Source organism: Hypanus sabinus, chromosome 11 (assembly GCF_030144855.1).
Source record: "Hypanus sabinus isolate sHypSab1 chromosome 11, sHypSab1.hap1, whole genome shotgun sequence".
NCBI classification, from domain to species: domain Eukaryota; kingdom Metazoa; phylum Chordata; class Chondrichthyes; order Myliobatiformes; family Dasyatidae; genus Hypanus; species Hypanus sabinus.
Window position 1 is genome coordinate 4,351,262 of NC_082716.1, and position 21,399 is coordinate 4,372,660.

The window sequence follows — 21,399 nt, forward strand, 5'->3', positions numbered from 1 at the left end:
GGAAATCAATGTTCATGACATCATGTTGGAGGCTACCCAGATGGAACATGAGGTGTTGCTGCTGCAACCTGGCAGTAGCCTCATCGCGGCAGAAGAGGAGGTCATGGACCAACATATCAGTGTGTGAATGGGGATAGGAATTTAAATTCCTAAGCCAGAGAGTGGTGAATCTGTGGAAGTCTACGCCACAGGCAGCTGTGGAGGACAAGTCTTTATGGATATTAAAGTCTTGATGAATATTGATAGATTCTTGACTGGTCAGGGCATGAAAGGATTTGGCGAGAAGGCAGAAGGTTGGAGTTGAGAGGAAAATTGGATCAGCCATGATGAAATGGTGGAGCAGACTCGATGGGCCAAATGACCTAATTCTGCTCCTATATCTTATGGTCTAAAATGGTTGGCCGCAGGGAAAGTCTGCTTTTATGCAGATGACTTGTAAATCACTTACAGATTTAAAATCAGAATCTGGTTTATTATTGCTGACTTGCATCTGTGAAATTTGTTGTTCTGTGTTTGCAGTACATGCAAAGACATAAAATTACTGTAAGTTACAAAATACAAATAGAGTGCTGAAAGAAAAGGAATAGTGAAGTTGTGCTCACGGGTTTATGGACAGTTCCAAGCTCTGATAGAGGAGGACGAAAGGCTGTTTCTAAATCTTTGAGCGTGGCACTCTCAAAATGCCGGAGGAACTCTGCAGTTCAGTCCTGAGGGAGGGTTTTCGCATCCTCGCCATGGTGGTGACAAGAAGAGGATGTGTCCCGGACGGCGAGAGCGATGAGTGAACCTGTTTATTTCCCAGGGATGGTCTGTATTCAGATTAAAGTGAAGAGCTCACACACTCTCTACGTATATCTCATCAATAACAACAACACGGATGAATTCTATACATCTCAGTGACACCAGCACTCTTTATCTGCTCGGTGTTCAAAGGCCAGTGATTCAGGTTTATTAATCACCTGTACATACAGTGAAACGCCTCATTTACGTTAAAAGCCAACACAACCTAAGGGTGCGTTGGGGGCAGCCCGCAAATGTCGCCAAGCAGAAGTGCCAACATAGTTTGCCTACCGTGTTCAGCAGAACGACACAGAGCACAGCAAGCAACAGCAAAACAAGCCCCTTTCCACCCAGTCCAACACCAGGACAGGGCTCCGGGCCTCCAGTCTCCAAGCTTCAGCCATCAGGCACCAACTTCAAGACGACCGATCAACCTTCGTGCTCTGATCTTTGATATTAATTCCCAGACTAATGGACAACGAAGGACCCCAAACTCCAGGCATGCCGATTCACCAGCATTCGTGCCTCCTGAGTGCATGCATTCTGGGACAAATCCGACAACCACAGATGTTCTTCCTCACCTGAGAACAGAGAAAAGGCCTGCACTTTGGATATCCTTCCATGCTCGCCCATGTCACTGACCTTTGAACACCGAGCACAGGCCTGGACTCTAGATCCCCTTCAACACCTGTTCATGTCACTGGCTTTCAAACATGGAGCACAGGCTGCACTCTGGATATCCTTCCACACTCGCCCACGTCACTGACCTTTGAACACCGAGTACAGGCCTGGACCCTGGATCCCCTTCAGCACCCGTCCATGTCGCTGGTCGAGTAACAATTTGAGTGCAATTCCTTGTCTCAACGTTCCTGCCACTGTCTGTTAGCGGTTTGTGCAACACTATTCCAGCTCGGGACACTGGAGTTCAGAGTTCAATCCCAGCATCTCTGTAAGGAGTTTATATGTCCTCCCGATGGAACATGATTTCCTCTGGATATTTCGGTTTCTTCCCACAGTCCACAGGGGTACCGGTTAGTGTTTAATTGGTCATTGTGATCAGGTTAGAAGGTTTCTGCGTGGGGTGGCTCATTGGGCCGGGATGGCCTGTTGTACACTGTATCGCTAAATAAATAAGTAACCAGAAGATATTCTGACTGTCAGAAATCTAATGATTTTGTTGGTAGAAGCAAATTCTGATGGCGGACATTGCAAATGGCTTGAAATGACAAAAATCCAGTTGTAGAAATACATTTTCTTTTGGTCATTTTGTGAATCTGTCCTGGCCTGGGGTGGGGTGGGGTGGGTGTGTGTGTGTGTGTGTGTGTGTGTGTGTGTGTGTGTGTGTGTGTGTGTGTGTGTGTGTGTGTGTGTGTGTGTGATTTGCTGTTGTTTCTTGTTGTTTGCTGAACATGCTGATCACGTGCTGTTGGCACTGGAATGAGTGGCGACATTTGCAGGCTGCCCCAGCACATCATCGGATAGTGTTGGATGTTAAGGCAAACAATGCATTTCACTGCATGTTTTGATTTATCTGATTAAATAAGTAAATCTAAATGTAAATCATGAGAATCCATGTTAAACCATGATGCTTTTCTTTGTTAACATCTACTCAATTGTTCATAATACTACCCCACACAATTCCCTCAGTGGATCTGACTGTAATTAGCTGAACACATCAGTGTTAGAGAGAATGGTATCCATCGAACATGGAGTCAAAGAAGCACAGTCAAACAGGCCATTTGGGCCATCTAGTTTGTGCTAAACCATTAACCTGCCTACTCCCAACAACGCACACCCAGCCGAGCCCTCCATACCTCTCCTATCCAGGTACCTATCCAAACTTCTCTTATATGTTGCAATAGAGTTTACATGCACCACTTGTACTGGCAGCTTGTTCCACACTATCACCACCCTCTGAGTGAAGAAGTTTCCCCTCATGTTCCTCTGAAACATCTCACCTTTCATCCTTAACCCATGACCTCTAGTTCTCGTCTCACTCAACCTCAGCAGGAAAACCCCGGCTATACCCCTCATAGTTTTGTAGACCCCTGTCAAATCATCCCTCATTCTCTGACGTTCAATGGACTGAAGTCCCAACCTATCCAAATCGTCTTGTCTAAGATAGGTTTTTATCACATTGCGTTCAAAAAACTACCATGTGCCTAAACTTGCAATAAGTTCTGAAAAGAGTACATTTGCCAACTTTATCAGAAAAACTTGCGTAAATTATTTCAAAGTAATGTGAAGGGAGAAATTTTAATCTAAACTGTCTTTGGGTTGACACAGGGTGAAATCGGACCGATTGGCCAAGAGGGAGAAACTGGCCAGGCGGGAATGAGGGTGAGTTCTGCCAAAGACTCCTCAATATTCAAATCAACATTTTCCAGATGACTCTGTAAAATTACAAATAGGCTCATTTTCTGAGACAGGATGAAACATATCACCAGTACGTCATATTATCAGTCAAGGTGACAGGTGTGACAAAACCCAGGTAAAATACCACATAGTCAGCAATGGCTACATTCAGCAACAGGTCAGGACAGCAGTGGGAGAGGTCTGGGAAGAATGCCAGATCCACCCTGACAACTTCACAACTGAACAAACAAACATAAGCGAAGAGACAGGAAAGTCTTCCATTCTGGATTTGTACAGAAAGAAGACATACATGTTGAAACTCACAAGTGGGGCTGATAGCTTCTTGATTAGTCAGATAATCAAAGGTTAAGGGGAGAAGGCTGGAGAATGAGATTGTGACAGATAACCATAAGACCATAAGACATGTGAACTGTATGAAGCCATTTGGTCCATCATTCCATCATGGCTAATTTATAATCCCTCTTGATCCCATTCACCTGCCTTCTTCCAATAACCTTTAGCACCCTGACTAATCAGAAACCTATCAATCTCCACTTTAAAAATATACTCAATGACTTGGCCTCCACAGCCGTCTGTGACAGGGAACTCCACAGATTCACCACATTCTGGCTAAAAAGATCCCTCTTCATCTCTGTTCTAAATGGACAGCTCCAGTCTCCATATCACACTGGGAACACCGTGCGCAGTTCCGGTCTCCATATCACACTGGGAACACCATGCGCAGTTCTGGTCTCCATATCACACTGGGAACACCGTGCACAGTTCCGGTCTCCATATCGCACTGGGAACACCGTGCACAGTTCCGGTCTCCATATCGCACTGGGAACACCATGCACAGTTCCGGTCTCCATATCACACTGGGAACACCGTGTGCAGTTCCAGTCTCCATATCACACTGGGAACACCGTGCGCAGTTCCAGTCTCCATATCACACTGGGAACACCGTGCGTAGTTCCGGTCTCCATATCACACTGGGAACACCGTGCGCAGTTCCGGTCTCCATATCACACTGGGAACACTGTGCACCGTGCACAGTTCCGGTCTCCATATCACACTGGGAACACTGTGCACAGTTCCGGTCTCCATATCACACTGGGAACACCGTGCACAGTTCCAGTCTCCATATCACACTGGGAACACCGTGCGCAGTTCCGGTCTCCATATCACACTGGGAACACCGTGCACAGTTCCGGTCTCCATATCACACTGGAAACACCGTGCGCAGTTCCGGTCTCCATATCACACTGGGAACACTGTGCACCGTGCACAGTTCCGGTCTCCATATCACACTGGGAATACCGTGCACAGTTCCGGTCTCCATATCACACTGGGAACACCGTGCACAGTTCCGGTCTCCATATCACACTGGGAACACCGTGCACAGTTCCAGTCTCCATATCACACTGGGAACACCATACACAGTTCCAGTCTCCATATAACGATGGGAAAACTGTGCAGAGCAGGAGCAAAGGATGTTGGGAATGGTGAGGATAGAGTTCCATGGGAGGGGCGTGGGACAGGATGCAGAGAAGGAGTGACAGGGGCAGGTTGTAGCGCAGTTGCAAACACACTCAGCCCTAGGATACCAGGTCCTTCCCACTCCCTCCCCTCTCCCTTTCCCTTTTCCCAAACATGATTTCCCTCTCTCTGTCCCCTCCACTCTCAGTCCAGAATAGAGAATCAGGTTTACCAATGTTCACATATGTCATGAAATATGTTTTGTTTTTATGGCAGCAGTACAGTGTAATACATAAAATTACTACAGTACTGTGCAAAAGTCTTAGATACCCTGGCTTTGTATATGTGCCTGAGACTTTTACACAATACTGTATATCATTGATGGTGGGTAGGCTGGTGCCAGAAGTGTTGAGTGTATCACTAAATCCTCCACTGTGATTCAAAGAACCATCTTTCTTTCTACTTTAGGGTGAGCCAGGTCCCCCTGGAGAAGATGGACGTCAAGGAAAAGACGGACAGAAGGTAGAGCTTACCTAACCAAGGCTCAGGTTGGGGAACCAGTGTCGGGAAGGCGTGCAGTCCAGATAAGGACAGAGGTTTGGTCTCCTCCTCACGCCTGTCCTCTGGCTGAACCTCTGTATTTCCATGTATGTAGGGTTCCGTTAGTCTCGACAGACCATGGATTTGCACCTTGGAAAGTTTCCAGGGCGCAAGCCTGGGCAAGGGGTTTTTTATGGAAGACCAGCAGTTGCAAGTCTCCCCTCTCCACACCACCGATGTTGTCCAAGAGAAGGGCATTAGCTCTGTATTGACGTAGTACAGATAAAATAGAGATTGGCTTTATTTTGTCACGGGTATATGGAAACATTGCATGGCCAAGTGGAGATACACCAAAGGAGGTGTAGAACACTCCTTCCCTCCGCTAGCCTGCTGGTCACCCTCAGGCAAGGTGTAGCACCTGCTTAGCTCCCCACCCCCATCAGTGTCACATGGAGCTATGGGAGCCAGTGGTAGATGGTCATATGAGCAGCTGGTGCATATCACAAGTCCTGGTTACAGAAGAACATAAGATATAGGAGCAGGAGTCGGCCATCTGGCCCGTCAAGCCTGCTCCACCAGTCAATAAGATTGTGGCTGATCAGGCCATGGACTCATCTCCACCTACCTGCCTTCTTCCCAAAACCCTTAATTCCCCTACTATGCAAAAACCTGGAGAGGGATGGGCCCTGCCAGGTTTCAAATGCCCAAGATGAGTAATCATCAAAATGATCGGTGTAAATAGCTTGTCATGATGGCGCCCCAACTACTCTACCAGGAGATAAGGGCCCACACACAGACGCACGCACTCACACACACACACGGATGCACGCACTCACACACACACATGGACGCACGCACTCACACACGCACGCACGCAGGCACTCACACACGCACACACACTCACACACGCACACACACACACACACACGCACGCACGCACGCACGCATGCACGCACACACACACACACACACACACACACACACACACACACACACACACACACACACACACACACACACACACACACACAATACAAAAATCTAACGAACCTTGTGTTAACTATATTTACTGAGGCAGCCTCCACTGCTTCACTGGGCAGAGAATTCCACGGATTCACCACTCTCTGGAAAAAACAGTTCCTCCTCATTCCCATCCTAAATCTACTCCTTTGAGTCTTGAGGCTATGTTCCATGGTTCTAGTCAGTGGTGATGCAACCACTGACACCAGGAAGACAATCTCTAAAGAGTATTGATAACGGCCGGGCTCACCTGTCCTGGAAGAGTATTGATAATGGCCGGGCTCACCTGTCCTGGAAGAGTATTGATAATGGCCGGGCTCACCTGTCCTGGAAGAGTATTGATAACGGCCGGGCTCACCTGTCCTGGAAGAGTATTGATAATGGCCGGGCTCACCTGTCCTGGAAGAGTATTGATAACGGCCGGGCTCACCTGTCCTGGAAGAGTATTGATAATGGCCGGGCTCACCTGTCCTGGAAGAGTATTGATAATGGCCGGGCTCACCTGTCCTGGAAGAGTATTGATAATGGCCGGGCTCACCTGTCCTGGAAGAGTATTGATAACGGCCGGGCTCACCTGTCCTGGAAGAGTATTGATAACGGCCGGGCTCACCTGTCCTGGAAGAAGACAATGGCCGGGCTCACCTGTCCTGGAAGAAGACAATGGCCGGGCTCACCTGTCCTGGAAGAAGACAATGGCCGGGCTCACCTGTCCTGGAAGAGTATTGATAATGGCTGGGCTCACCTGTCCTGGAAGAAGACAATGGCCGGGCTCACCTGTCCTGGAAGAGTATTGATAATGGCCGGGCTCACCTGTCCTGGAAGAGTATTGATAACGGCCGGGCTCACCTGTCCTGGAAGAGTATTGATAACGGCCGGGCTCACCTGTCCTGGAAGAGTATTGATAACGGCCGGGCTCACCTGTCCTGGAAGAAGACAATGGCCGGGCTCACCTGTCCTGGAAGAAGACAACGGCCGGGCTCACCTGTCCTGGAAGAAGACAATGGCAAACCACTTCTGTAGACAAACGTGCCAAGATCAATGGTGGTCATGGGATCGTGAATGCCCACAGCACATAACAAATGAATGAACTTTGAAACATGGAGTGAAATGCATCGCTTGCATCAAATTGAATCAGTAAGATTATGCAGGGCAGCCGGCAAGTGTCGCCACACTTCCAGTGCCAACATAGCATGCCCACAACTTATTGCCCTAGCCCGTACGTCTTTGGGATGTGGGAGGAGACCAGAGTACACAGAAGAAACCTATGCAGTTACCAACTCGTTACAGAGAGCATCAGGAATCGAACACTGATCTTACAGCTAGCTCTGTAATAGTGTTACACTACCGAGCTGCCGTGTTCCACATTGTAAGAGAGACACTTCCACACATACTGACATATCGGGACCTTGGAGCATTGCCAAGGTGGAGAGAGACGGGAAGAATGTTCTCCAGAACTCAGAGCCCAGCCCAGGCAGAGCCAACACTGGTAGCAAACTGGGGACAATCAAGAGACAGGAGGGTGTAGATTTTGGTTCGTGGTGAGGGGATGGCTCCAGAGACAGGGTAGGGTGTAGGGGTCAGAGGGGGTTACAGAAACAGGGGGTGGTTATGGACACGAGTAGGTATAAGGGCTGAAAGAATTACAAAGACTGGGAAGGGTGTAGGGGTAAGAGGGGGTTACAGAGACAAGGAGGGTTATAGGGGTAAGAGGGGGTTACAGAGACAGGAAGGGATGTAGGGGCCAGATGGATTACAGAGACTGAGGGGGGGCTTAGTGTCCAGAAGCTGTTATGAGGAGGGTTTTAGGGGTTTGGAGGGAGTTACAGATGAGGAGAGTTGCGAGGCAGGGTGGTAGGTTGACCCTTGGGTCAGAGCTGTAGATAGGGTACTGGGGTAGGACGGATCGAGTGCCAGAGGGGCAAGCAGCTGCACCCCGTGAGCGATGCCTCTGCAGGAATGAAAGCAAATCTCTGAAGGTTGTGTCGGCAGGTTGAGGCAGCTCCCACAGTGTTTGCTTAGGCCGATGCTGTGGACGGTGCCAATGCAGACGTACCGTGAATGAGCTGCCCTGTATATCAGCACACACAGCTACACCTTATCAGGTGACTGACCCAATCCGATTAACCTGTTCCATTCGGGAAGGGCGGGAATTCCAATAGCGCCTTCAGTGTCAGGATTGATATCACCGGCACGTGTCAGGAAATACATCGTGTTGCAGACGCATTGTTGTACACAATCGTTTTAAAAAGCTATAAATTACAATAAGAGGTAGTGTTCATAGGTTCATTGTCCTTTCAGAAAACTGATGGTGGAGCAGAAGAAGATGTTCCTGAGTATGTGTCGTCAGGTTCCTGTACTGCTTTCCTGATGGTAGCAATGAAAAGAGGACATTACTTCACTTCCTGGCAGTGGAGGAGACTGAGGGTAGCATGGTAGTGTACTGGTCAAGGTGGTGTTGTACAACACCTGTAAGCCAGTTTCAATTCCTATCATTGTCTGTACATCCTCCTTGTGATCACATGTATTTCCTCTGGGCGTTCCGGTCTCCTCCTGCACTCCACAGACGCACGGGTTAGGATTAGTTTGTGTCGAAGTGTGACTTGTGGTATGACCACAGCATTTCTATGAACTGTGATGCAAACAACTCACTTCACTGAGTGTTTTGATGTACCTGTGACAAATAAAGCTGGTCTTTATAAAGCAACAAGGTGAATGCGCTCAGTCTTTCTCCCAGGGTTGTTGGATCAGTATCTAGAGGGCATAGGTCAAAGGTGAGAGAGGAAAGATTTAAAAGGGAGCTGAGAAGCAGCTCCTTCACCCAGAGGGTGACAAGTGTGTGGAACGAGCTGCCAGAGGAAGTAGATGAAGCAGGTGCAATTACAACATTCAAGTGACCCCTGGTAGGTACACAGGTAAGATAGAATAGATGAGAGCTTATTGCCATTGCTCAAGTCCATGCAAAATAGATACTTACAATACATGCAGTACAGTCTAATTTTTAAAAATTCCTGTATTTATATGCAACAAGTGACTTTGATAGTCTATAACAGTCAAAGGCCATTGCAAACCGGGGTGTAGTGTTATTCCCTTGAAAAGAAGCTGTTGTTCACATTGGCTGTCTTGGCTAAGATTCTGGACGGCAGGAGATTGAACAGATAATGTCCAGGAGGGGATGGGTCTTTGACAATGTTACGAGTGTGTCGTCAGCATCAGGAGTTGTAGATTGTCTTCAGGTCCAGTGGTTGAGTCTCAGTGATGCACTGAGATGTCCTAATCACCCGATGGAGTGCTTGCTGCAGCGAGAGTCCCACACTGCTGTTCCATCTATCAGTATGCTCTGTATCGCATGTCAATAAGAGTTGGCCAGCAGATTAGCTCTTGGGTAGTGTAGTCACTGTTGTGCCTTCCCTACTATCGAGGTTGTACTGCCGGACCAAGAGAACACCTCGGTGATGTTCAGCCCCAGAAAACTGAAACTGGAGACCCTTTTCACGACCTCACCGTTTGTGAACAGTGGCGAGAAGGATATGGGCCCAACACAGGCAAACAGGACTAGCACCGGTAGGCACCTTGGTCAGCATGGATGACTCGGGCCAAAGGGCCTCTTTCCACACTGTATAACTCCATGACTTTGTGGAAATTGAAAATGGAACTGGTGGAACAGTGAACAGTTCGTCTTGCAAACTGTCCAAACAGATCAATTCATTACTGGGTGTGTCGAGGTTCAAGTTTATTGTCATCTGACTGTACACACATATGACCAAATGAAGCAGTGTTTCTCCAGATCATGGTGCACCAACAAAACATACATCACACGTAAACCAAAATATTACCATAAATCAGTTAATAAAATTTAATAAAATGTCACTGAAAGCGCATGTAGTGCCCAGCGCAAGTAAACAGTAAAGAGCTCGCTGTCCTAGTGACGAGACCTCGGTGACAGCAGGGTTTTCCTCAGTTTCCCAGTCTGATAGTCCGAGGCCTGGTGGTCATGGGTCAAAGAGATTGTGGGGTCCTCAACAATGCTCCAGGTTCTTTGTCTATAATGTTCCCAGTGAACGAGCGTGTAGGAAACCCTGGTGATCGCCTGTCCTCTGTAGGATCTTGCGTTCCAGTGCCTTGTTTCTATACCAAACAATGATGCAGCCAGTCAGGATATTCTTGATGGTGCTCTGAAGAAAGTTGTTAGAGTGGGGGTGGGGAGCCTTGCTCACCCAAGTCTCATCAGAAAGTGGGGACACTGCTGTGACTTCTTGACCAGAGAAGTAGAACAAGGTAAAGCTCCTTACAGACAGTGGTGGGAATTGAGCCCGGCTCGTGCTGAACCACTGTGGCTTCCCCACTTATTCTGCATTCTGTATTCTGTTGTAGCTTTTGTAATGCACTGTGTAATGATCTGATCTGTATGAACAGATTTACTGTATCTCTCCACTGTGTCTCAGTACACATGACAACAATAAACCAATTTGTATTTTTACCAGTCCTCGCAGTTCAGAAACAGGTCATTGAGAGCTGGTGTGAGATGTTAACATATCCTGAAGTAGGATGTTTTCTCTGGAGCGGTGGAGGCTGAGGGCAGATCTGACAGAGAGCAGACAGACAGTATGTTTATCCCAGGGTTGAACTGTCTAATACCAGAGTGTATGAGGTGAGGTGGGGTAATTTCAAAGCAGATGTGAGCGCAGTGTTTTTACACAGAGAGTGGTGGGTGCCTGATGTGTGGGTAGAGGCAGATACATTAGGAACTTTTAAGATAGGCACACGAATGTGAGGTGAATGGAGAGATATGGACATTGTGTAGGCAGATGGTATTCATTTAGTTGGCCATTTGATTACTAATCTATATGGTTCAGCACAATGTTGTGGGCTGAATGGCCAGTTCCTGTGCTGTACTCATCTCTGTTCTGAGGAGACTCTGATGAACATTTCCACTGTTTTCACAGGGTGAACCTGGCGATGAAGGTCCCAGAGGTGAGGTGGGAGAACGCGGTGACTCTGGAGTTCGAGGAGCAGCAGGTGAAGCCGGAGGGCTTGGGATTAACGGGTTACCGGTGAGTAGAGTGAGGTGTTTGGCATGTACTCTCAAAACCAAAACTCTCTACCTGAAATGATTTGATCTGTATGAACAGTTTGCAAAACAAGCTTTTCATTGTATCTTGGTCCATGTGTCAGTAATAATCAAGTCATGGTGTGCAGAGGTGCAATGAAAAACTCTCGTAGCAGCATCACAGGTGTGGAGCATCAGAAAAGCAGCATTGCCAAGAAAGCACGTTGTACAATATTGTATAATTTAAATAAAAACACTAATTAAAACAAATAAGACACAAAGTTCATTTTATTACAAAGTGATCTGTGTTGCTAACCTGTAGTGATTAGAGTTTGCCAGTAGGTTCAAGAACTGAATTCAAATCAAATTCAAAATTCAAGTTCGTTTAATTATCATTCAACCATACATGAATATAGCTGAATGAAACAGCGTTCCTCTGGGGCCAAGGTGCAAAACATACACAGCACATTCAAACTAGCGAGAAAAAAATAGTCACGTAAAAAAAAAAAGAAAAAAAAAATATATATATATATAGCCCAAGTCCCTGAGCAGCATGTCCAGCAAATTGATGGTATAGTTCCCAGCAGTGCGCATACGTACACAATTGAGCATGTCATTCCACTGATCAAACACTGGAGGGCAGCACCAGTAGGAGAGACCAGCCCACAACCAAGCACGGACACCACACTACCCCACCTCTGGCATCTCCTCTCCTGGACTGCAACAGCAGGCAAACTCTAGTCCTTGCTACATCCGAGACCATGGAGCTCCCCTGCCATCTGTCTCTCCACTAAACAAAGGAAACGGGCCTGTGGCATTTTACATTATAAATCTCCAACAAGGTCTTGCGATCACAGGGGAAATGTCCAAGTCAATCACCCACAGTTACACTGCCCTAACTCCGATGCCTTTGATGCCTTCCTGTAGCAGGCATCAACACGGTCTGCACCCAGTCCAGCACCTTCGCCAGCGAGCAGCTCCACAGATGGACGAGACCTGCAGTATCTGAAGTTCTTAGAGTCAAGCATTTTCTTGCAATCATAAAAAAAAGTCATTTCATAAAGAAAAGAAACACTTTTGGTTGGCGGCTGAGAGGCCACAGCATGCAAACACTCCATCGTCATGCTGGAAGGGGTTGCTCTTGAACCTGCTGGTGTGGTGTCTGCTTTTCGATGGTAGCAGTGAGAAATGCCATGACCCAGAGGGTGGGGACCTTTGATGATGGGTGTTACTTTTTTGAAGCAGTGCCTCCTCTAGATACTGCTGATGGTGGGGAGGGATGTGCCCGTGATATATTGGGCTAAGTCCAATACACGCTACAGCTTTTTACATTCCTGTGGACTGGTCGATCTCTGGATGTGAAGGAAATAGAATGTGGGAATATCGCAGGCATTCCCTCTTCTCCCCTCTCCCATCAGGCTGCGGATCCAACAGCTTGAACGCCCGTGCCACCAGGCTCAAGGACAGCGTCCACCCCGCTGTTATCAGACTTCGGAACAGACCTTTTGTGTGATACATCACTGTGCGTTTGTACCTTTACCTGCACTGCACTTTCTCCAGCTCTTACACTTTATTCTGCATTGTTATTCTACTTTATTCTAGTTGCATGTACTCTGCAATGATCTGATCTGTATGAGCAGTATGCAAGACAAGCTTTTTAATGTCTCTCAGTACATTTCACAATTGGCACAGGCCCTTCAGCCCACTGAGTCCACAACACCACAGAACAGTAATCAAGACCCCTCCCACCCCGGACATCCTCTCTCCCCTCGGAGAGAAGATACAAAAGCCTGAAAGCACATACCGCCAGATTCAAGGACAGCTTCTATCCCAAGCAACACACACAAAATGCTGGAGTAACTCAGCTGGTCAGGCGGCATCTATGGAAATGGTTAAACAGCTGATGTTTCAGGCTGAGACCCTTCGATCCCACTGATGTAAGAGTATTGAATGGTTCCCTAGTACGATGCTTATAGGACTTATGCTTTCCCAATAGAACTTTTGACCTTACAATCTGTTTCATTAAGGACTTGAACCTGACTGTATGCCCGCACTGAACCTGCCCTGTAACTGTTACACTTATTCTGCATTCTTTTATTGTACAAGCTCAGTGCATTGTCATCATGAAATGACCTTTCTGGATGACATTCAATTAGATTCCATCCATCCATCCAGCAATCTCAGAACCCTTACTATCAGGCAGGAGACACCGTAGCATTAGGACAAAGGCTGTTAGAATGTGAATCAGCTCCTTCCCCCAGGCCGCGAGATTACTGAACTCCTTGTCACCATCCAGGGCTCATCACACATGAAGCACCAGTGACATTATACGGTTTACTTTTTAATGTAAAGTGAAAAGGAACGTTGTTTCGTTTGGTGGTATACATGTGTACAGTTGAATGACGATAAACTGAACTTGAAAACAAAGTTTTTCACTACACCTCGATACATAGAACGTAGAACATACAGTACATTACAGGCCCTTCGGCCCACAATGTTGTGCTGACCTTCAAACCCTGTCTCCCATATAACCCCCCACCTTAAATTTCCCCATATACCTGTCTAGTAGTCTCTTAAACTTCACTAGTGTATCTGCCTCCACCACTGACTCAGGCAGTGAATTCCTCGCACCAACCACTCTCTGAGTGAAAAACCTTCCTCTAATATCCCCCTTGAACTTCCCACCCCTCACCTTAAAGCCACGTCCTCTTGTACTGAGCAGTGGTGCCCTGGAGAAGAGGTGCTGGCTGTCCACTCTATCTGTTCCTCTTAATATTTTGTATACCTCTATCATGTCTCCTCTCATCCTCCTTCTCTCCAAAGAGTTCGTAAGTTAGATATGGCCCTTGTGGCTAAAGGGATTGAGGTATGGAGAGAAAGCAGGTACAGGGTTCTGAGTTGGATGATCAGCCATGATCATACTGAATGGTGGAGCAGGCTCAAAGGGCCGAATGGCCTACTCCTGCACCTATTTTCTATGTTTCTATGTTTCAAAGAGTAAAGCCCTAGCTCCCTTAATCTCTGATCATAATCCATACTCTCTAAACCAGGCAGCATCCTGGTAAATCTCCTCTGTACCCTTTCCAATGCTTCCACATCCTTCCTATAGTGAGGCGACCAGAACTGGACACAGTAGTGTGGCCTAACTAGAGGTTTATAGAGCTGCATCATTACATTGCGTCTCTTAAACTCTATCCCTCGACTTATGAAAGCTAACACCCCATAAGCTTTCTTAACTACCCTATCTACCTGTGAGGCAACTTTCAGGGATCTGTGGACATGTACCCCCAGATCCCTCTGCTCCTCCACACTACCAAGTATCCTGCCATTTACTTTGTACTCTGCCTTGGAGTTTGTCCTTCCAAAGTATACCATCTCACACTTCTTTGGGTTGAACTCCATCTGCCACTTCTGCATCCTATCAATGTCTCTCTGCAATCTTCAACAATCCTCTACACTATCTACAACACCACCAACCTTTGTGTCATCTGCAAACTTGCCTACCCACCCTTCTACCCCCACATCCAGGTCGTTAATAAAAATCACAAAAAGCAGAGGTCCCAGAACAGATCCTTGTGGGACACCACTAGTCACAACCCTCCAATCTGAATGTACTCCCTCCACCATGACCCTCTGTTTTCTGCAGGCAAGCCAATTCTTTCCACATGTAATAATAATAAACCAGTTTACCGCAGTAAATTGAGGTACAGTGTGGTAGAGTGGCAGTTAACATAATATTTCACAGTGCCAGCGGGAAGATTTGAATTCAATTCCCACTGCTGTTAGTGTATACGCTCTCCCTAACACCACATGGGTCCCTCCCACATTTCAAAGACGTACAGGTTAGGGTTAGTATGTTGTGAGCATGTTGCGTTGGCACCAGAAGCACGATTACAGTTGCGGGCTGCCCCCAGCACATCCTCAAACTCTGTTGGTCATTGACGCAATCGACGCAATTCACGGTGTATTTCAATGCACAGGTGATAAATAAAGACAACCAACTGATACTGAGGTCAAACAGCCTGATCTCCATGAATGGTGGGACTGGAAGAACGACTGATGCTCCCAATTTAGATGTTCCTATTTGTGAAGCTGCTTCCCGATGCACTAACAAAACCATCGTTTCTGCCCACAGGGACCTGATGGGGCACGAGGCAAACGAGGACAGTACGGACGCACAGGACGAAAGGTGCACTCAGTTCCTTCAAAGCTGAAAGGAAATTTATGATCACAGTGTACAACCCCGAGATTCATTTTCTTGCGGGCATTCGCAGTAGGGGGGATGATAGTATTGAATGCTGAGCTGTCGTCAATGAAGAGCATCCTGATGTGTGCACCTTCACTGTCCCGGTGTTGCAGGGTTGAGTGAAGAACCAATGACTGTTAAGGACCCGTTGTGCCAAGAGGCAAATTTCACTGCTCAGGCAGGAGTTGATGTGTTTCATCATCAACCTCTCGAAACATTTGATCACAGTGGATGTAAGTGCTACTGGATGATAGCCACTGCGGCAGCTTGCCATGTTCTCTTGGGCACCAGAATAATAGCTGCCTGCTTGAAGCAGTGGGTACCTCGGACTGCCGAAGTGAGAGCTTAAAGATATCAGTGAACGCTCCAGCCAGTTGATCAGCACAGGTCTTTCATACCTCAGAGAGCGAATGGTCTTGATTGGTGGATAGGGCGGGGGAGAGAAGGATTACACATCTGATTCCAGAGAATACATTGTGAAACTGAGAATGTGCTGTTTCTCTCCCTTCAGGGAAAGAGAGGGCAGCAAGGTCCTATGGGAGAACAGGGAGACCCTGGGGAACGAGGGGTACAAGGAGAAACAGGGCCAAAGGGCGTGAGAGGATCACGGGGAGTGATGGTAAGTCACAGCATTTCTGCCGTTCTTCTTGTGTCCTGCTGGATGTTCTAACGGTGTCCAGAAAGAATGCGATTGCTTTGAAATGTGGTCCACATTTCAATATTGAGATAACATGTTGAAGTTGTATAAGACATTGGTGAGGTCTAATTTGGAATATTGTGTACAGTTCTAGTCACCTACCTACAGGAAAAATGTAAATAAGATTGAAAGAGTACAGAGAAACTTTACAAGGATGTTGCATAGACTAGAGGACCTTATTAGGACTTTATTCCCTGGAGCATAGGAGAATGAGGGGAGATTTGATAGAGGTATTCAAATTTATGAGGGGTGTATATATAGGGTAAATGCAAGCAGGCTTTTTCCACTGAGGTTGGGTGAGACTAGAACTAGAGGTCATGGGTTACAGGTGAAAAGTGAAATACTTAAGGGGAACCCGAATGGGGATTTCTTCACTCAGAAGGTGGTGAGAGTGTGGAACGAGTTGCCGGTGGAAGTGATAGATGCAGTTTGATTTTGGATGTACATGGACTGGATGGGTATGGAGGGTCATGTTCAGATATGGGTCCATTGGACTAGGCAACTGGTCGAAGAGTCCAGTTCTGTGCTCTGTGACAGTATTGGAAAAATGGACAGCAAGCGTTGTCCCCGGTGTGACCCACCTACAGCCACGGTTTTCTTTGCAATGGATTATTTGCAGGTATTACTGGCTGCCATAAACCACTTAGAATTTACCTATCCCACTAACAACCTTGGCCTCACTGCATCAGAGACATCCTGCCCAATTCCTCTGAACCCAAAACTACCTTCGTATCTCTCCATCCAGTTTCTGCTCAGTGGACCTGGACCTGACCATTCACTGTTTCACCCTCTACAGATCTGGTAGACCCTTAGCTTTGGCCATCAGATCTTGACTTCTGAATTTCTGACTGATCATCGGGGTTTCTTGCCAACTCCTATATAGCGTGCCATGACAGAGGGAGGCCAGTGTTCAAACAGCAGCCAGTTAAACTACCCCACCCTACACATCCTTGGGATGTGAGAGGGTACTGGAGCAACTGAAGGCTCCATGGGGCCATGGGGAGAACATGCAAATTCCACACAGTCAGCGCTGGAGGTCAGAATCGATCCCAGGTCTCTATGGCTGTGTGCGTTGGCTGGGCCCTTACTCCAAGCGAGGGAGGCACAGTAGTGTAGTGGTTAGCACAACACTTTACAGCACAGCACTCTCTCAGGAGTTTGTACATGCACTCTCCCCAAATCCATGAGGGTTTCCTCTGGGTGCTTTGGTTTCCACCCACATTCCCAACGATGTACAGGTTAGGGTTGGTAAGTTGCGGCATGCTGTGTTGGGGTTAGAAGCTCGGTGAAAGTTCTAGAACAATACAGCACAGAAACAGCCCCTTTGGTCCATCTAGTTCGTGCCAAACTTGTAAGCTGCCTTCAACATGTCTCAGATTGTGTTGGCAATCGATGCAAACAACACATTTGACTATACACTTCGACATTTCAATGCTAATGTCACAAATGAACCTAATCTGTATCTTTAGAGTTGGCAAGCGATGGCGCTGATTCAGTAATTTCAGTGAACTATGAAGGTGTGGGTTGTTACCTGAGCCCGGGCCTGGCTCTCACATTTACCTTTTCAAAGACTCAGGAATTACGAGCGGCATTTATTGCCAACTATTGTACAACTCCAAATGCAAATCTACAACCTGAGGTCAAGAGCAGATGCTGAGAAGTCAGCCAGAAACAATTTGACACACGCACTCCACACTGACACAATCTCTGCTTTCAGCTGAGTTGCTCTTGCCAAGGATCAGATTGTCATTTCCTGTCTCCTGTTCCAATAATCCTGCACCTGGGGTCACTTTGTGTACCTACAATCTGTCTGTGTACAGTGCACAAGCCAATTGTATGTATTTTGTTTGTTTCTTGAGATAACGAGTGGAACAGGACTTTCCTGGCCTTCGAGCCATTCTGCCCAGACAATTTACAATGACCAATTAACCTATCAACTGGTATGTCTGTAGGTCTTAGCAAATAAAATGATGTCAGCAGTTTTATGTTTAATGGAACCCATGACCCATTTTATTGAACTGCAAAACCTACACACAAAATCGTATTCACAATCCTATCATAACTATGTCATCATGTCAGACCGGCCTCTTAAAGCAAAACCCCAACTCAATGTCAGTGGTTGTGAATTATGTACATTTCTACCAATGACGTTACCTCCACAGGCCCCCCCACTATTCACTGAAACCAGTGATAAGAGCCTGTCTGGAGCTCGGACAAGCCGCCCAGCCATGGCATTGCAGCAGAGTACTCCAAATCTCAGTGGTCTGGTTTGAGGAGATCTATCGAAACACATTCAGGTTTACCCTACGTATCTATGATAAAAGTCTTTTCTCCCCCGATCCAAACCACAGAATGGGCCATTGTAAGGGCACCTAAGGGGATGTTGGCGTGGGTCATTGCGGACAAAACAAACAAGGCAGAATGTAGGTCAACAGGAACCCCAGAGTGCTGTACGCCATGATGGGAGGCAGGGATAGGTGAAAAGGAATTGAATTTACTGAGGAGGGTGGAATACTGTGTGATGTCGTGTGCCAGGATATTATGGCATCAGAAGTGAGATCACCTGGCACTTATATCAACTCAGCCACAGACGACTGCACATTCTTGTTTGGAGCTTGTTTGGAGCGGGCCCCACAGGGAATCATCATGCCAACACTCATCGGTCAGAGAAACCCTCAGAGCAGCCTTTAAGGAGCAGGGAAACCACTAGCATTGGGCCATTGGGCTGCGGGTGATGTGCTGTGGTGTGATGTAGCCGAACACCGAGGTTCTTGGCTGTTGCATCCCAGAGGTCTGAAATGAATTGAAGACTGCGGTCGGAGGAAATATCAGGTGGGGTACCAGGCCAAGCAACCCAGGTGATGAACACCCGGGCCATGTCTGTGATCGGCATTCTAGGTGCGGTCTCACCAAGGCCTTGTACAACTGCAGTAGAACCTCCCTGCTCCTGTACTCAAATCCTTTTGCTATGAATGCCAACATACCACTTGCCTTTTTCACCGCCTGCTGTACCTGCATGCCCACCTTCAATGACTGGTGTACAGTGACACCCAGGTCTCGTTGCACCTCCCCTTTTCCTAATCGGCCACCATTCAGATAATAATCTGTTTTCCTGTTCTTGCAACCAAAGTGGATAACCTCACATTTATCCACATTAAATTGCATCTGCCATGAATTTGCCCACTCACCTAACCTATCCAAGTCACCCTGCATCCTCTTAGCATCCTCCTCACAGCTAACACTGCCACCCAGCTTCGTGTTATCCACAAACTTGGAGATGTTGCATTTAATTCCCTCGTCTAAATCATTAATATATATTGTAAGCAACTGGGGTCCCAGCACTGAGCCTTACGGTACCCCACTAGTCACTGCCTGCCATTCTGAAAAGATCCTGTTTACTCCCACTCTTTGCTTCCTGTCTGCCAACCAATTCTCTATCCACATCAATACCATACCCTCAATACCGTGAGCTTTAAGTTTGCACACTAATCTCCTGTGTGGGACCTTGTCAAAAGCCTTTTGAAAATCTAAATATACCACATCCACTAGCTCTCCCCTATCCACTCTACTAGTTACATCTTCAAAAAATTCTATAAGATTCATCAGACATGATTTTCCTTTCACAAATCCATGCTGACTTTGTCCGATGATTTCACCTCTTTCCAAATCACATCTTTGATAACCGACTCTAGCATTTTCCCCACCACCGATGTCAGACTAACTGGTCTATAATTCCCCGGTTTCTCTCTCCCTCCTTTTTTAAAAAGTGGGGTTACATTAGCCACCCTCCAATCCTCAGGAACTAATCCAGAATCTCAGGAGTTTTGAAAAATTATCACTAATGCATCCACTATTTCTTGGGCTACTTCTGGGATGCAGACCATCTGGCCCTGGGGATTTATCTGCCTTTAATCCCTTCAATTTATCTAACACCACTTTCCTACTAACATGTATTTCCCTCAGTTCCTCCATCTCACTAGACCCTTGGTCCCTTACTATTTCCAGATGATTATTTATGTCCTCCTTAGTGAAGACAGAACCAAAGTAGTTATTCAATTGGTCTGCCATGTCTTTGTTCCCTGTGATCAATACACCTGTTTCTGACTGTAAAGGACCTACATTTGTCTTGACCAATCTTTTTCTTTTCACATATCTATAAAAGCTTTTACAGTCAGTTTTTATGTTCCCTGCCAGCTTTCTCTCATGATCTTTTTTCCCTTTCTTAATTATGCCCTTTGTCCTCCTCTGCTGGTCTCTGAATTTCTCCCAGTCCTCAGGTGTGATGCTTTTTTTTTTACTAATTTATATGTTTCTTCTTTGGATTTGATACTATCCCTAATTTCCCTTGTCAGCCACGGGTGCACTACCTTCCCTGGTTTATTCTTTTACCAAACTGGGATGAACAATTGTTGTAGTTCATCCATGCGATCTTTAAATGCTTGCCATTACATATCCACTGTCAACCCTTTCAGTACCATTTGCCAGTCTATCTTAGCTAATTCACGTCTCATACCTTCAAAGTTACCCTTCTTTAAGTTCGGAACCTTTGTTTCTGAATTAACTGTCACTCTCCATCTTAATGAACAATTCCACCATATTATGGTCACTCTTACCCAAGGGGCCTCGCACGACAAGATTGCTAACTAACCCTTTCTCATTGCTCAATACCCAATCTAGAATGGCCTGCTCTCTAGTTGGTTCCTCGACATGTTGGTTCAGAAAACCATCCCGCATACATTCCAAGAAATCCTCTTCCTCAGCACCCTTACCAATTTGGTTCACCCAATCTATATGTAGATTGAAGTCACCCATTATAACTACTGTTCCTTTATTGCACGCATTTCTAATTTCCTGTTTAATGCCATCCCCAACCTCACTACTACTGTTAGGTGGCCTGTACACAACTCCCACCAGCGTTTTCTGCCCCTTAGTGTTATGCAGCTCTACCCATATCGATTCCACATCCTCCAGGCTAATGTCCTTCCTTCCTATTGCGTTAATCTCCTCTCTAACCAGCAATGCTACCTCACCTCCTTTTCTTTCCTGTCTATCCCTCCTGAATATTGAATATCCCTGGATGTTGAGCTCCCATCCTTGGTCACCCTGGAGCCATGTCTCTGTGATCCCAACTATATCATATTCATTAATAACTACCTGCACATTCAATTCATCCACCTTCTTACGAATGCTCCTCACATTGACACACAAAGCCTTCAGGCTTGTTTTGACAACACT

The 21,399-nt window shown here is 46.7% G+C and overlaps 1 protein-coding gene across 1 annotated transcript in view; it reads left to right on the forward strand.

Moving 5' to 3' along the window:
- LOC132401662 (collagen alpha-1(XXIV) chain) overlaps nt 1-21,399 on the forward strand; it is a 511,504-nt gene that overhangs the window by 341,771 nt on the left and 148,334 nt on the right. Inside the window, exons 35-39 of the mRNA XM_059983704.1 lie at nt 3,067-3,120; nt 5,083-5,136; nt 11,118-11,225; nt 15,357-15,410; nt 15,979-16,086. Coding sequence (XP_059839687.1) covers nt 3,067-3,120; nt 5,083-5,136; nt 11,118-11,225; nt 15,357-15,410; nt 15,979-16,086 — 378 coding nt within the window. The remainder of the gene's footprint in view (nt 1-3,066; nt 3,121-5,082; nt 5,137-11,117; nt 11,226-15,356; nt 15,411-15,978; nt 16,087-21,399) is intronic.